The 14,672-nt window shown below is 35.4% G+C and overlaps 1 protein-coding gene across 11 annotated transcripts in view; it reads right to left on the bottom strand.

Annotated features, from left to right (window-relative positions):
* Positions 1–628: 628 nt before the first annotated feature.
* Positions 629–14,672, bottom strand: part of LOC126776325 (phosphatidylinositol-binding clathrin assembly protein LAP) — a 40,648-nt gene continuing 26,604 nt past the window's right edge. For 2 of the 11 annotated variants that reach the window (XM_050498768.1, XM_050498766.1), the window contains 13 exons: positions 13,643–13,810; positions 13,299–13,437; positions 12,754–12,899; positions 11,879–12,038; positions 11,641–11,706; positions 10,631–10,784; positions 8,058–8,189; positions 7,370–7,672; positions 6,519–6,630; positions 5,490–5,589; positions 4,940–5,011; positions 4,710–4,727; positions 629–4,333 (listed from right to left, as the gene is read on the bottom strand). In XM_050498768.1, the coding sequence (XP_050354725.1) occupies positions 4,223–4,333; positions 4,710–4,727; positions 4,940–5,011; positions 5,490–5,589; positions 6,519–6,630; positions 7,370–7,672; positions 8,058–8,189; positions 10,631–10,784; positions 11,641–11,706; positions 11,879–12,038; positions 12,754–12,899; positions 13,299–13,437; positions 13,643–13,810 (1,681 nt within the window). In that variant the 3' untranslated portion in view covers positions 629–4,222. The remainder of the gene's footprint in view (positions 4,334–4,709; positions 4,728–4,939; positions 5,012–5,489; positions 5,590–6,518; positions 6,631–7,369; positions 7,673–8,057; positions 8,190–10,630; positions 10,785–11,640; positions 11,707–11,878; positions 12,039–12,753; positions 12,900–13,298; positions 13,438–13,642; positions 13,811–14,672) is intronic. The other 9 variants (XM_050498771.1, XM_050498769.1, XM_050498774.1 and 6 more) reach the window with 8 other exon arrangements.

Here is a 14,672-nt window from a genome sequence, read left to right on the forward strand (position 1 = left end):
TAGATACCGCTTAATGAATTAATCAATAAGCTAAGTATAACGTGCTTGTGAACATTCTTATAACATTTGCTTGATACTGCTAAATAACAGAAGTCTACTTTATACTATTAGTTTAGTTATCTAAGAATATTTTTAAATAACACTTATTTCAACTACTACATCCAAACAGAGTACGTATCAGAATAATATGATCGCTTTTAAATTCGTCATAATCGTAGAACAACGACGTATAATTTGTTTTGTTCGTTTACAGTTTTGCAACCATAAACATTTTATTTCAAGTCAAATTAAAAAATAATGTCTTTGGTTATACGAAAACATTTTTATACGTACCGTCATTTCGTTCTACAAATGTAACGAATTAGTTTTTAGTTTAATTTTCTTATTAAAAATTCCACATCTCGATTTTATAGATAACAATATTTTTTCGTGCCGTAAATGCCGTAATACATAGTAGGTTTCAATAATATTGTCATTGGAACAAGAGGTAAATATATTTTAAGTAAAAAACGCTATTTTCTTTCTGAAATTACTATAGATAAAAAATATGGGTGAATGAATATGCACCTCGTGAAGGCTGATACTGGACCCGAGATTGAAACGAACATAAATAAATAAAAAACGTAAATGAAGACTTAAATCATTTTATTTATTTTATAAATAAACTAAATTGGATATCTAAAGGCACGACAGCTAGCGTATAACAGCAAAGGATATTTACATTAAAAAAAAATCATAACATAATGAATGATTGAATAAAATGTACAACTTAACAATTTTCATGAGTAAAATAATATAAAAAAAAAGAATATTTCGCTCTTAGAATATACTACCCATATAGATAAGGAATAGGATTGAAAAGACCGCTCACACTGTCACTATCTAAACTCACACACGCAGGTACAGAGTAAAAACAGAGACACGGTGCGAGCGAGAGGTGAATAGAGACGATGTCAGATTCAATATTATTCTTTATCTGCATGGGTATTAAAATCGAAATCCCCTATAGAACTATACAGCGAATTCCGTCTAAAACATATCAGTCGAATCCACTATAAATCACAGTATAAATTAATCATTATGGCTGAGCTGTAATTATAAAACGATTCATACGGCAAGTATTTATTAAAACCTGGTTTTTTTTTCATAACAGCGGATACGCAATTTTTTTTTTTATAAAATATTGCACAATAATACTACCGAAGTCTGCTTTCATACATTCAATTGCAAATGATATTATATATCATTAATTTTTATTCTAAAAGAAATACTAATAATATTCATAAGTAAGCTATAGGGAACAAAGTACTTTGATACATTTATTAGACATTTGAGCCGACACCGTTAAAAATACAATTTTCTGAAGATATATATATTTTTTTTAAATGTCTAGTGAAGGCAGCAAAATAAACATCAAAAGGTTACATATTTACACAAACTACTGTGTCTCGTAATGAGTTTTGAACGTAATAATTAAATTCTAAACCTAATATATTGATTATTTTAATAAACAACTACACGTATTACATGATCAGTAAATATGTATCTTAAACAACAATTTCATTAAGCAGTAACGTTAATTTGCCATTTAAAGATCACATTTCTACCATTTTTTTACAACAACTATTTTAAGGGTAAATAATAAAAATTTAAATGGCAACATTTTAATAAACTAGTTTCGATTGAAAGCACGCCTAAGACAAAAATAATATGGGATTAATACTTCGAAATATATGACAGTCTTACGAAAACAATAAATATCACACCAATTATATAATTACTGACTTTTTATTATCTATTATAGTTAATTTTTTATTTAGTTATCTCTTAGTAATTTTTAAGAAAATACAATTATTGGATTGATTATGCTTTAGTGGTGTTAACAAAAACTTTTATTATTACGCTTTTTAATTCTTTACACTAAACATTTATTATATATACGAGCGATTTTATGAAATATATAATAGCAAATAAAAAACCTGGCAACACAGTAAGCACCTAGTACATATGAACGACAGCCATACTGTAAAATGTACACCCGTAAAATCTAATTTCATAACAATCTATTAGAGTAACTATACATAAGTTAATACACGTTACATTTAAAGGTTGCCACAGACAAAAAAAAATAATTTCTTAGGCAATATTTTTAATACAAATTAATAAAAGAAAAAAATTATATCGTAGCCTGCGATATTTCTTATGTATTTTCTTAAGTAACTTTCGATGAGTTTTATTTGTAGCAACCTTTGTATATATATTTTTTAATTTAAGTAAGATATAAAGGGAATAACATTTCAAATATCCAATTTGAGTTTCGACGTCCTAAGTGAGATGAAAATTTTATAATTTTATTTTAAACCGACGCTTTGAATTCATCTTATAAAACGCTGTATCCATTTTTCATTTCGAAATCATAAATGCTGACTATGTCAAAAGGTAGGAATGAAAACTATATTGTATTATGTTAAAACTGTAGCTAATGATACCATTTTTGTACGTAATTGGAATGTGATGATCAGTTTTGTTGTTTTTTTTTTTTTGGTAAATAAAAGATATAGCTACGCACCATTCATAAGAATTTAATTTTATTTAAATAATTTATACAGAAGTGAGATGACTATAATTGTAAAATTTCCTATTAAATTAAAGTTTACGAAGAAATATATATATTATACAGGTGACTGGTGAATTTCTATCAATATTTAAGGAGGATACTCGGTACATGATTCTCATTCGAATTATGTAAAAAAAATAGGTACTTAATTTTTGACCAAATTTACATAAATTTAAATAAATGAAGTGTGAACACAAGCCGGCGGCGCGTGCGGCGCGGTGTTGTACTGTGCCGCCCGCCCCCCGCAACACCTGCCCCGCGGCCGATTAGTCGGGCGGGCGCCGCCGTAAGGTTCGTAAGTCCGTTTTCCCGCGCGCGCGCCTAGCGATCGATCTTACGCGTATTCCTAATCTGTCGTGTGTGAGTGTGACCTGTATCTCAATGGACTGTGTGGAATCTACTTCAGAACGAAGGGTTACACCCGTATCATTTTCGACATGTTGAAGAACTCAGTGCCAACGATTACGAGCCACGAATAAAGTTAATGTAGTTATGTAGGTAAATAGGTACTTTCATGATTGACAATCGTTGTAAATAAGTATGATTCCATTTTTAAATACGCCGGAAATACCAAGATAGGTAAACAGTTCATATTAATTTTTGTCCCGAGTTCACATCATTTACATAGTCAACAAAATTTGTTGCTTAAACGAGTGAAATATCTTGGTATTTTTGCCTGTCCGAAGCCAGAATTAAAGTAATTATTAGATCATGCTTGTTTATCAAAGGTATACTACCGCGTGATAACTAAATGTAAACCTACATACCTGTTTTGTGTCGACAGCGCAGCTAGGGTGTCCACACGATGCGTAATTAATTACATAATTGTTGGTTAACTTTACTTAGAAGTTTATAATTATTTATATTATATGTATTTTTTTTTTGTCATATATGATCGTCAAATATCACGTCCTTAAATATTGATAGTAATTCACCAGTTACCCTGTATAATTAGGGATAACTTAAATTCAAAGCGGAAATTATATAAATTTATTAATTTCATTTATTATCTGTTTCTTTTCAAAGATACGCTACGATTTAATTCGTTAAAGAATATGAATTAATTAAATATTGTATGATTTATGTGAAGACCTCATAATCATGAAATTCAACATAACCTATGTAAAAAAATAATAATGTAAGAACTACCTACCTGGTTCGCAAGTCAGCTACGATACGATTACCGTTCAGAAACCTTCTAGTAAACCGGAACCTAGCATGTAATGTTATGTACATTGCAAAAAACACTACGTCACAATTATATTTGTTATCTGTGACAATTATTATCTGTGACTTTATTAAGTAAACATTACCTCACGGATACGTGCTAAAGTTTTTGCTAGACGAAGTTCCGTAGAGCGGAGGGCCGGTCGAGATTGTATTGATTGAAACGATTAAATATTACTAAGCATGTTTTGAGCGTAATCCATAAGAAAGCCGTATGTATTATAAGTAGCGTTGCGAATTCAATTTTGTGCCGATATTTATTTAAAAACTTTCGTAGAAAATTTTAATTAGTGTTTGTTAAATTTCAATAAGCAATATGCGATTATCAACTCAATCTCGAAGGCTATAAAACTCAGACTCTTGTACGACGCGTGATGTTTAACTGAACTGGTTGGCGGGCTGCGGGGGGAGTTGCGGCCGCATGGGGGGCATGGCACCCATCGGCATCATGGGGGACGAGTTCATTCCCATTACCATGGCCGGTTGTTGCTGAAATATTCGAAATAATGGTTTGAAATATTTAAGAATTATATCTAAAAAAATATTCTTATAATCAGTTCATTAAACAAAATGGTGCCCAGTGGCAACATAAGGGATGAATTACCATGACCGACTCATGCTTCTCAGATGATTAAACAACATGTAATTTTCTTGACATAACTTTTTATTTTGGAAAAGAAATATAGAAAAAAAAAATCACTCAAAACAATAAATTAAATACATTTCAAAAAACGAATGCGAATCATTCAATGGTTTATAAAGAGATGAACGAATGAGTTGTGTAAGAACATAGCACACATGATTGTAGCCATGCTGATATCACACACGTGCATTCAACGCATTCGGTCATAAAAATGTACTTTACCTGAGGCGAGGTTACATCCTGTACAAACAAATTATGTATTTATAACTTCACTTCGACTAATTAAAGCTTTACTTCGGAGTTTTTTTTTAGTGACTACAAAATACTATCAAAATCTTACGACACTCAAAAACTCATTAAAAAAAAATAATTATTCCTACGGTGAAAAGTACGTTCGACACTTGGAGCTGAACTAATAGCAAATGGAAAAATAAAAATAAATAGCAACTTACCAGAACAAAATGCGGGGGATGATACGTATGGGGTAATGTATGGGGCATTGGTGGCAGAGTCATGCCGGGACCCTGGAAAACGCAAAATAAAGGGGATGCTGGCATGCTACGGGGAGTACGTTGCAAATAAGAATTAAAAATAAAAGAAACAGATATTTGCAATGCAACATAAAAAGCAGTAGGGATAGACGATGTACGACCAACAGAGCATTTGTAACAAAAAAAAAAAAAAAAAAGAATAAGCGTTTTATTTAATAGCAATGTCACTTGAGACGAAATAAACATTGAAAATCGATATTCCTTTTTTAAATAATGAGAATTATGAAAAAAAAAAATTAATTAGATTAGAAAATTAATAATTTAAGATATCGGTTTCTTTTCTCACATTAAAATATGGAATTCTATCACTGACTAGTGTAGATGCCAGGTGTGCTTTGGCTATATGTATATTACAACGACAAAGAAAAAAGTGCTTTGTATTTAAGAACAGTTTACTATATTTATGCTTTTGTTCAAAGTGATTACTCCAGTGCCCACCCGCTTATCTTACCATGGGACGGTATCCGGCGCCAGTGGTCGCCTGTATCGGCTGCGGACTCCAAGCGGCGCCTGGTTTCGACGCGTTCTTTGGGGAACTCCACTGCATCGGTCTAGCACGAGACAAGCATGCGTGCGTTTGGGATTACATTCAGACGTTTAAGGTTTTGATTGCCCCCAAAGAAAACAGTAGAATAAAAAGAAAATAACGAAGTTAGTCAAAAGATGAAAATAATGAGGGTAAATCAAGTCGAAAACATCGGAACAAACTAAGCTATAAATAAAACCCGTGAAAGCATCTACATGTAGACAACGTCTCGTTTCAACTACACTCGTTTTCGGATATAATATTTAGCTGTGAATCTACTTCATAAAATTTTTCGAATTTATATGAATGATTGTGATACTATTCTACTTGATGTAATTGAGAAAAAAAATTCAAAAAAACTTTCAAATTATTGTCAACAATATAAAATATATATATATATATATAAGTGCATGTTGATGCTTTCAAGAATATTGTACATAAGACGTCTTATTTCATCAGTTAATAAAACAGCCTTATATATAAAAATCTACGTAATATTGCTCAATGATTATTTGAACCTAAAAATAAATAATGATTTCACAAAAACATCACTTGACAATGATCATAAAGATTTCGATTAAACTAGCTACTAAATTCAAACTCATTAATCAAACATTATCTGAAACATCCTATGAATGATATTTGAATTCATCATAGAACATTCCAGATAGACCGAGAATCGCATTTTCTTTTTGAATTACACTAAAATTCAAGGACAACCGTGGTTATTCTGATGTCCACAATCTGATAACTAATTTGAAAGGTAAAAAAGACTGCTTCGCTTGCATTATAACCGGATACATTAGAAAGAGATAGCAATATTTTTTAGCTTATGAGATTGTGTATAACAGAATGGGTACCAATGGATGTCCCAAAAAGGATTTGTTTTTTTTTGGAAAATTTAGAGAAACTTGGTTTCTGAACTACGAAATTGGTACTGATTTCGGTACTCACTTCTGAGCGCTGGCCGTTTTGTTGATAGTAAGATTGTTAGCGAGCTGGGCGAGGGAGGAATCGAGATCACCGGTGAGCACTTTGCCCGGTTGTTGCTGCGGCTGTTGCTGGCCTGGAATTTTTCAATATCACTATGATGAACTATTTAAGATATGTTCATGAGTAATTAACTTTTACGCTGCTAATTACGGTTTAAGCTTAACAACAGATATCATCGTTATATAAAACGAAAATAAAATCTTTAAAAATCGATAAATCTTTGAAAAGAATAATAAAAAAAAATTGCTACGGGTTTTTCATAGATTTATAACTACAACATAAATTAATTGCAAAGGCACCCTGGGATTGGATGTTAAAAGTTTTCGGGACACAATAAAACATCTCACCATGCTTGGTTTAATGTAAAATAAAAAAATCAACAAAAAAAATATGTCCGAACAGTAATATTAGCTTTAGCTATACAATGTAAATAAAAAAAAACACGTTTACTAAAAAAATATTTCTGAAATGTATAAAAAAAACAAAAATGCTATTATTTACAACACAAAGGTCAAAACGGCTACGAAATTTACAAATATTTACAAAAATATATATTATTAATGTTAATGGCGGTGATGCGCAGTGCGGCGAGTATACTATGAACAAATCTTTCAAGCGCGTGCCCTGGAAACAAGCTAACATGGCTAATTTGTCAAGCCATTGCCGGTTCTATGTTTAAAAACGAATATCATTTTACACTTTAATTTTAAGGTAAACTATTTTTTTTATTAAAACTGTATAGAAATAGTTTGTACATTCGTTCCAAACATACAACCGGTCGCTAAAACATTCTGTCTAAACACGTATCGAACCCATAGCTGCCATGGGCATCATCGGTTGCCGCGCAGGCGATCCAAACATCATCGGCTGAGATGACATCGGCATCGACATCGACATGACATCACCGAAAGGCTGCGCTCCCATTGGCTGAGGCTGCTGCGTAATCGGTTGCGATTGGTTCTGTTTCGCTGGAGATCCTCCGAGCGACATCCGCATGACGTCTTCGAGGTCATCGAACGCGGATTTGGGTTGTGGATTAGGGGGAGGGGGACGGGCAGGGGAGGCCGTCATCGGTTGCGTAGGATCCCCCATACCCATGAACGGGTTCGCGGCGGCTTGCACAAGAATATTCTAGATCAGTATACAGATAATCTACAGGGCACATCATTTTACAGTATATAACAATTTTACAAAATAACCCATCACCAAAGAGAAGAGATTACTTTTTATTACAATTGCGATTAACGGAGAGTAGTCATGTGCTTTGTTATATAATATGTTAGAGAATGTAATTAAAATAAAGAAAGGAATAAAATAAAAACAACAATTATACGAGTTCGATTCTCATTCTCGTTTCGCGTAACGCGGACGCCTAATAAGACATATGTTTGCTACTAAAACGTGGCCGCGTAGTGTCCGCGTGTCCTCGAAGCATACGAGAGAAGGTACGATCCCGGCAGCACATGACGACCCTCGGGCAACTAACAGTGAGCGCCTCACCTGCGGTGTCAGTGTTACTGAAAACGTTAGTGAAGTTAGCCTCGGACACGAACGTGCTGTTCTGCGTGGCGGGCGGGAAGGCGGCGAACCCGTTGCTCTGCCACGCGGGCGCCGGCGCGGCGGGCTGCGGCGCTGCAATCGACACACACGCTACTAGCCGCCACTGGCCGCCGCTGTCCGCCGCTGGCTGACACTGGCCGACACTGGCCGACACTGGCCGACACTCGCCGCCACTCGCCCCTCATCGCTTACTCATACTCACGTTTACATTGAACGTTTTAATGTAAGTCACTCAGTTTATTCGGTCTTACCCTGTATATTCTAGTTATCGTTTTTGGTATCGGTTTGGTACTTGAATATATAGTATTGTCTCCATAGCACAAGCTTCGTACAAGCTTAATTTGGGATCAGATGGCCGTGTGTGAAAAATGTCCCAGGATATTAATATTATAAGTAAGAACTCATCGATGGCTTATTTTACGAACCGAACATTACTGTACATTTATAGATATTGAATGACAAATCCATTTTTATATTATGACTATAATTTATTTCGCTTCGATTTTACATTATCTCAACTATTCTTATTGCATGAACGGAACATAAATCTCCTGGTAATTGAAAATTCGATTACGCTTATAGAAAGATAAAACAATACATTTGAAACTTAACTGCCTTTGATAGTGATGGTGCCTATATAAAAATTTAACTTTTTCTATTTAATTAGAAAATACATACCTAATTTAAAAAATTGCGTAATGCTTATTTACGAAGAAAGGTCTAAAAGATTCGTGAAATAAAAAATAAACTAAAATAAAAATCTATTAATTCTTTGCAATAGTCACAAGCAACGACTGTTATAAAAGCAAGATTACCATATAACTTCCACAAATATGTAGTATATGATACTCGCAACTATTTATTATCCAGAGAGGCATTTTTATACCAATTTTACGACAATGTCGGATATGGCAGAGTCCATGAATAACTTCCATTTTGCTATTTATGATTTAAGAATATTAATTCTCATAAAATATACGTAATGTTTTAATCAGTAACTTTATCACAGTATGTTTAATTTTATCTAATATTGCAGACTTCTAACGAAACGATTTGTATGTCAAATACTTGATGACGTAGTTGATATTCTTTTAATGAATTCAAAATGGCACCTATTTGACGGCGATTTGGACCTCGTACCTCACATTTTATACATATAATGAGTACTTTAATGTAGACACAAATACTGCTTTTATGTAATAGGGGGAAACGAGCATGAGGCTCATCTGATGGAAAATGTCTACCAACACCTATGGACATCTGCAACACCCAAGAGCTTGCAGGTGTGTTGCCGGCTTTTAAGGAATGAGTACGTTCTTTTCTTGAAGGTTGCGATATTTTATTGGTTCGGAAAAGTCGCCGGCGAAAGCTGGTTCCACAGAGTGGGATTATCGTTTATCGTTTGTGAATTAATCTTATCGTTGCATTTGCTAGATTTTTGATTTATAGTAAGTACTTCGCTCCTAACCTTTATTTATTTATATTTTATGTAAGAGGGGGCAAACGGTCATGTAACTGAAAAAACTGTAGAAAGTTACTACTACTATCCATGGCCACCTCTAGCACCGGAGACCTTGCAGGTCATTACCGGCCTTTAAGAATGTGTAGACTCTTGTCTTGTACGACCTTTATATAACTTCCCTCAATAAAAATGAGTATTAAACGCAATTATAATTACTCCAATCAAATGTTTCTGAAATTAGTTCGTTCATTCGTTCAACCGTACAAACTTCGTAATATGTACTCGGTCGCAATGTTTAAACCATATCGCGTATCAATATAGGTAGCATTTTTATTTTCAAATTGTAATAATATCTGGCCTTACTTCACCAATCATTTTTGTAACGCTGTTGATTACAAGTAAAAATAAATAAATGTCGAACGGAATAACTTTAATGTAAACCTACGGCCGGTTCGGAATGTAGAATTCAGTAGCACTTTATTCTTTAAATGAAATAACATGTATACTGTATCTATGAATAACTCAACGCTTTTTGTCATCTATATATTTTGAAAAGGATAATATTTCTTATTTCTTAATCCTGTGCAATTATTTTATATATTTAAAATAACAAAATCGCCATCAATATACATAAATATACGTAAATAATTTATAAACGGTATCATATCTAACGATGTCCAATACGTTCGTAATATTTAAAAAAAATCTCATAGATATAGTGCTGGGAGTTCACTGAAAGCGTGCGCTTGTATTATACAGTGTTCGTGTGCGTATATTTAGAATGTCCAAATCACGATAATTTCAACCTTAAAGTCGACACGTTAAAGTTCATTTTCATGAGTTTCGAACATTTCTTGAATAAGCATTCGACTTGAAAACGTGTAGCGAGTGCATACCGTTAAACACGGAAATAGTTAAATCGTCACAAAAATATAATATTTTTTAACTATCACACCTACACAGAGAAAAACCGATCACCAAATCTGGACTACGTGTATATACAGATTAATAGGAAGCAGAAGGGGGATCCACCCGTCTCCGTCGCACTCACCGCCGAACATGTCCGCGAAGGGGTTCCCCAGCGCCAGCAGGTCGTCGGACGGCCTCCCGGCGTCGGGCGGCGCGGGCCCGAACAGGTCGACGGGCGGCGCGGCGCCCGGCAGGAACGGGTTGCCGGCCGCGTTGGTCGGCGACTGCACCTTGTTCTGTGCCACGCCCCGGAATCCGTTACGCCGCGATACTCATTTCGATCGTATTACAAATATTGCGTTATGCGCGTGCAAATGTATCTCATTCTTTGTACGATCGAGGAGATAAATACGTTAGGTCCTTACGTACGAAATTAGCGTTTTGTCGTCCTGACCGCTTCGGTCTGGAATATCTCCTCTTTGGTTGAGGATTCCAAATTCAAATTTATAAATTCATTCAGCTGGTACACTTCAGAGATAGCTGCAGGCTTCGGGGTAACAAAAAAAATTGACTTTACATTCCTCCCGTACAAAACGCCAATTTCATATGTAAGGACCTAATATAATATATAAAAGCATTCCTTTGAACGATTACCAAATTACCAAATTACGGTATATATTTTGATAAAATTGGACGTAACGTTCCTTCGCAATAAAAATGAGCAGTATATAAGAAATGATATTTAAAGTCGTCCGTGTATACATACACACATATGCTCTGTTGACATAAAATGAGTGACCATGTCCCAATGAAAAAATACAAAATGTACTCTTCGCGTTTATATACAAAACACCAACAATATGAATAGTCGAGATAGTTTATAAGTTTTTTAATTATAGTTTAAATCGTACAATTTGTACCACACGACGTTATAGTATTTAATTTTTATAAATCTATCTCAACTTAACATATACAGGGTGTTGTAGAACAAATATACACTTAACAAGTAAACGCATCGAATGAACCATATCGTACCCAGAGACGAATAAATGAACGATAAATAAAGCTAGACACAGTAAAGCGATTTCCCCCGAGCCACGCGACGAAACGACCTTAGAACAAAGCTGTACCCGATATGAGACAGAATCTTACAAATTGCTCCGATAACTGAGTTACGTCCTCCTCACCGGTCAACTCAACGCCCTGGTATAATTGCACCTGCGAAATCGTGTACTTTAATTTACATCTACTTATTTGTACTGATTAAATCGAAATTAAAAAAAAAGTGTTCTATTAAAGCTTCAGATCTCCGTCTCCGAATCCGGTGCAGACGGTTCTAACACCAGCCACGGCTACGAGAGACGACGCGTCCGGGACGCGCCTGCGGTACCTTGTACTGGGTCATGGCGGCCTCCTCGTCGGCGAGCGCCTGCCGGCGCAGCGAGTCGTCGATGAGCAGCGCGCCGTTGGCGGCCTGCTCGGCGGCGTGGCCGAACGCCGTGGACGTGGACGACAGCGCGCCCATCACGCTCGCCACGTTCTTCTGCGCGCTGCGGGCGAGCGGCGCTCATTAGAGCTGGCGGCGGACGCGCTTTACGGCGCTTCGAAATAAGGTAGCTTTCGATGGTATAATTACGACGATGTTTTCCTTCCCCGCCGAGCTTGAACTTAATTATGAACACGAATTACGCATATGAAATCTTCTGAACGATTGAACCTCACGATCTCAATCGTCCATTGAGATCCACACTTTCTATCTCTAGTACGACCTCGACTGTCTGATATCAGAGGAAAACGAATGGTATAATTTTCCATATTAGATAGATACTTTTTGGTCTGACGAATCTATGCTTCTGACTTACACACAACCAACATCTATAATAATAATAATAATAATAATATCCTAGGACATTTTTCACACACGGCCATCTGATCCCAAATTAAGCTTGTACAAAGCTTGTGCTATGGAAACCAGACAACTGATATACTACATATACTACTTTTCTTTTGTAAATGCATACTTATATAGATAATTACACCCAAACTAAGGACAAACAGACATGTTCATGCACACAAATGTCTGTCCAGGGTGGGAATCGAACCCACAACCTTCGGCGTGAAAGGCAAGTGTTCTACCAACCACGCCAACCGGCTCAAACATCTATTAGATAATATATCATACACCTAAATTTTCTCCAACAATACTAATAACGTCCTGACTCTGCGTGCTCTTTTACGAACGGTAAAGCATGCTAGTGGGCTTACCTGGCAGTCTGCGTTGGCGTGTTCGCAGCGGAGCCTTTCTTACCCTCCAGCGTCGCGAGATGACCCTCCAGGGCATCGAGCAGACTGCTGGGCGCTTTGGTAAGATCCGGTATATCACCTTTATCGATACCCACGTTTTCTGCTACCTGAAATATAAATAAAATACAATTTAAATTACGATATTAATATAACTTTTTAACAATCCTATAAATCCTGTTCACATAAATCTATTAAACTTAAATATACATTACACGTTATATATTAACATTCTTATAACAGATATGTATATATTATCCGTTAAATACAGCTAGAATGACGTATGACGTCCATTGACGCCTGTGAGTACCGTTAGCAACGCAATACAATCTATGTTATATATATTTTTATATTGTATTCGATTTGCATAAAATGAATATGATAAATTAATTAACTAAATACCGCTACATTTTACTAGATTATATATATAGTTCAGAAAACAGCTTCTCGTTGTTGTTCTGTTACAACATATTATAAAAATAAATTATAGATTACTCGTTCAAACTAACCTTCAAGAACTCTCCGACCCTATCCATCCTGATGAGGAATTTCTTATAGAGGTCGAGAGCATCCCGACAGTTCTTTTTGTTCATGTCGAAGTACTTCTCCAGTAGATTGATGATACCATCATTGTAGCAAGCGAACAATCTGCGGAAAAACATTAATTCAAAAATTTAAGAGTTTCTGAGGTAACAAAAAAAATTTTTTTTTTTAAATTTTACTTATAAGTTTTATTGCCATAAATAAAATGAGAGTACGGGTGGTATTATTTATAATATGTACAGTTTCTTTTGTTATTTTTTATATTGATAATATTTTTAATAAAAAAAAATATTATTAAGTCGTAACATACCTGATGAGATCTCTGAACAGCAACATGAAACACATGTTGATGACTCCGTTTGTGAGATCGTTGGCGGTGCAGTCGAACTCTAGTAACGCGTCGAGCTGGGCCTGCAGTACTGGCAGAGTCTTGAGTAATTTCTCCGCGTTCATCATGCGCAATGAACCTTCCTCCTTACTGTGAACAGAATACGGTTCAAAACGGTTCAATCAGTGTATACATTTCAATGCTTTAATCTATACAAATGTATAAATACGATTGTAACTCTTTCTGTCTGTCTAACGTCTAAGCCGCTGAATCGATATTGATGAAATTTCCTATGAAGCAAGTTCGATCCCCGAGGAAAGGCATAGGCTCTCGAGGAGAAGTTTTAGAGCTTATCACACCACACGAAGCTACTGCGAGTTAGTGGATATACGGATAGAATTTCATCTGACCTATGGGCCATTCCTCGCAAGTTTTTCCTTATCCGCCGAGCACAAGATGAATTATAAAACATAATTAAATATAAATAACATAAAAACTCGTTGGTTCAGTTAGGATTCTCGCGTTCCATCGACTCTTTTAATAATTAAACAAATAAAATCTTTTAAAAATTAAAACATGGTTAGTTTAAAACACAAACACTTATGTTTATAATTAATCTCGTACTTGACGGTGAAGGAAAACATTGTGAGGAAACCTGCATGTGTCCAATTTCACTGGAATTCTACCACATGTATATTTCAACAACTCGCATTGGAGGAGCGTGGTGGAATATGATCCAGGCCTTCTCCTCAAAAAGGAGAGTGTGTCCCACTGCTGCGCTACAGCCGTGGGACATACACAGGCTATTACTTACTTTTAGTTAAAAAAAGGTACAGTACAGTACAGTAACAGCCTGTTAATGTCCCACTGCTGGGCTAAGGCCTCCTCTCCCTTTTGAGGAGAAGGTTTGGAGCTTATTCCACCACGCTGCTCCAATGCGGGTTGGTAGAATACACATGTGGCATAATTTCAATGAAATTAGACACATGCAGGTTTCCTCACGATGTTTTCC

The sequence above is a fragment of the Nymphalis io genome, chromosome 20 (assembly GCF_905147045.1).
Source record: "Nymphalis io chromosome 20, ilAglIoxx1.1, whole genome shotgun sequence".
NCBI classification, from domain to species: Eukaryota; Metazoa; Arthropoda; class Insecta; order Lepidoptera; family Nymphalidae; genus Nymphalis; species Nymphalis io.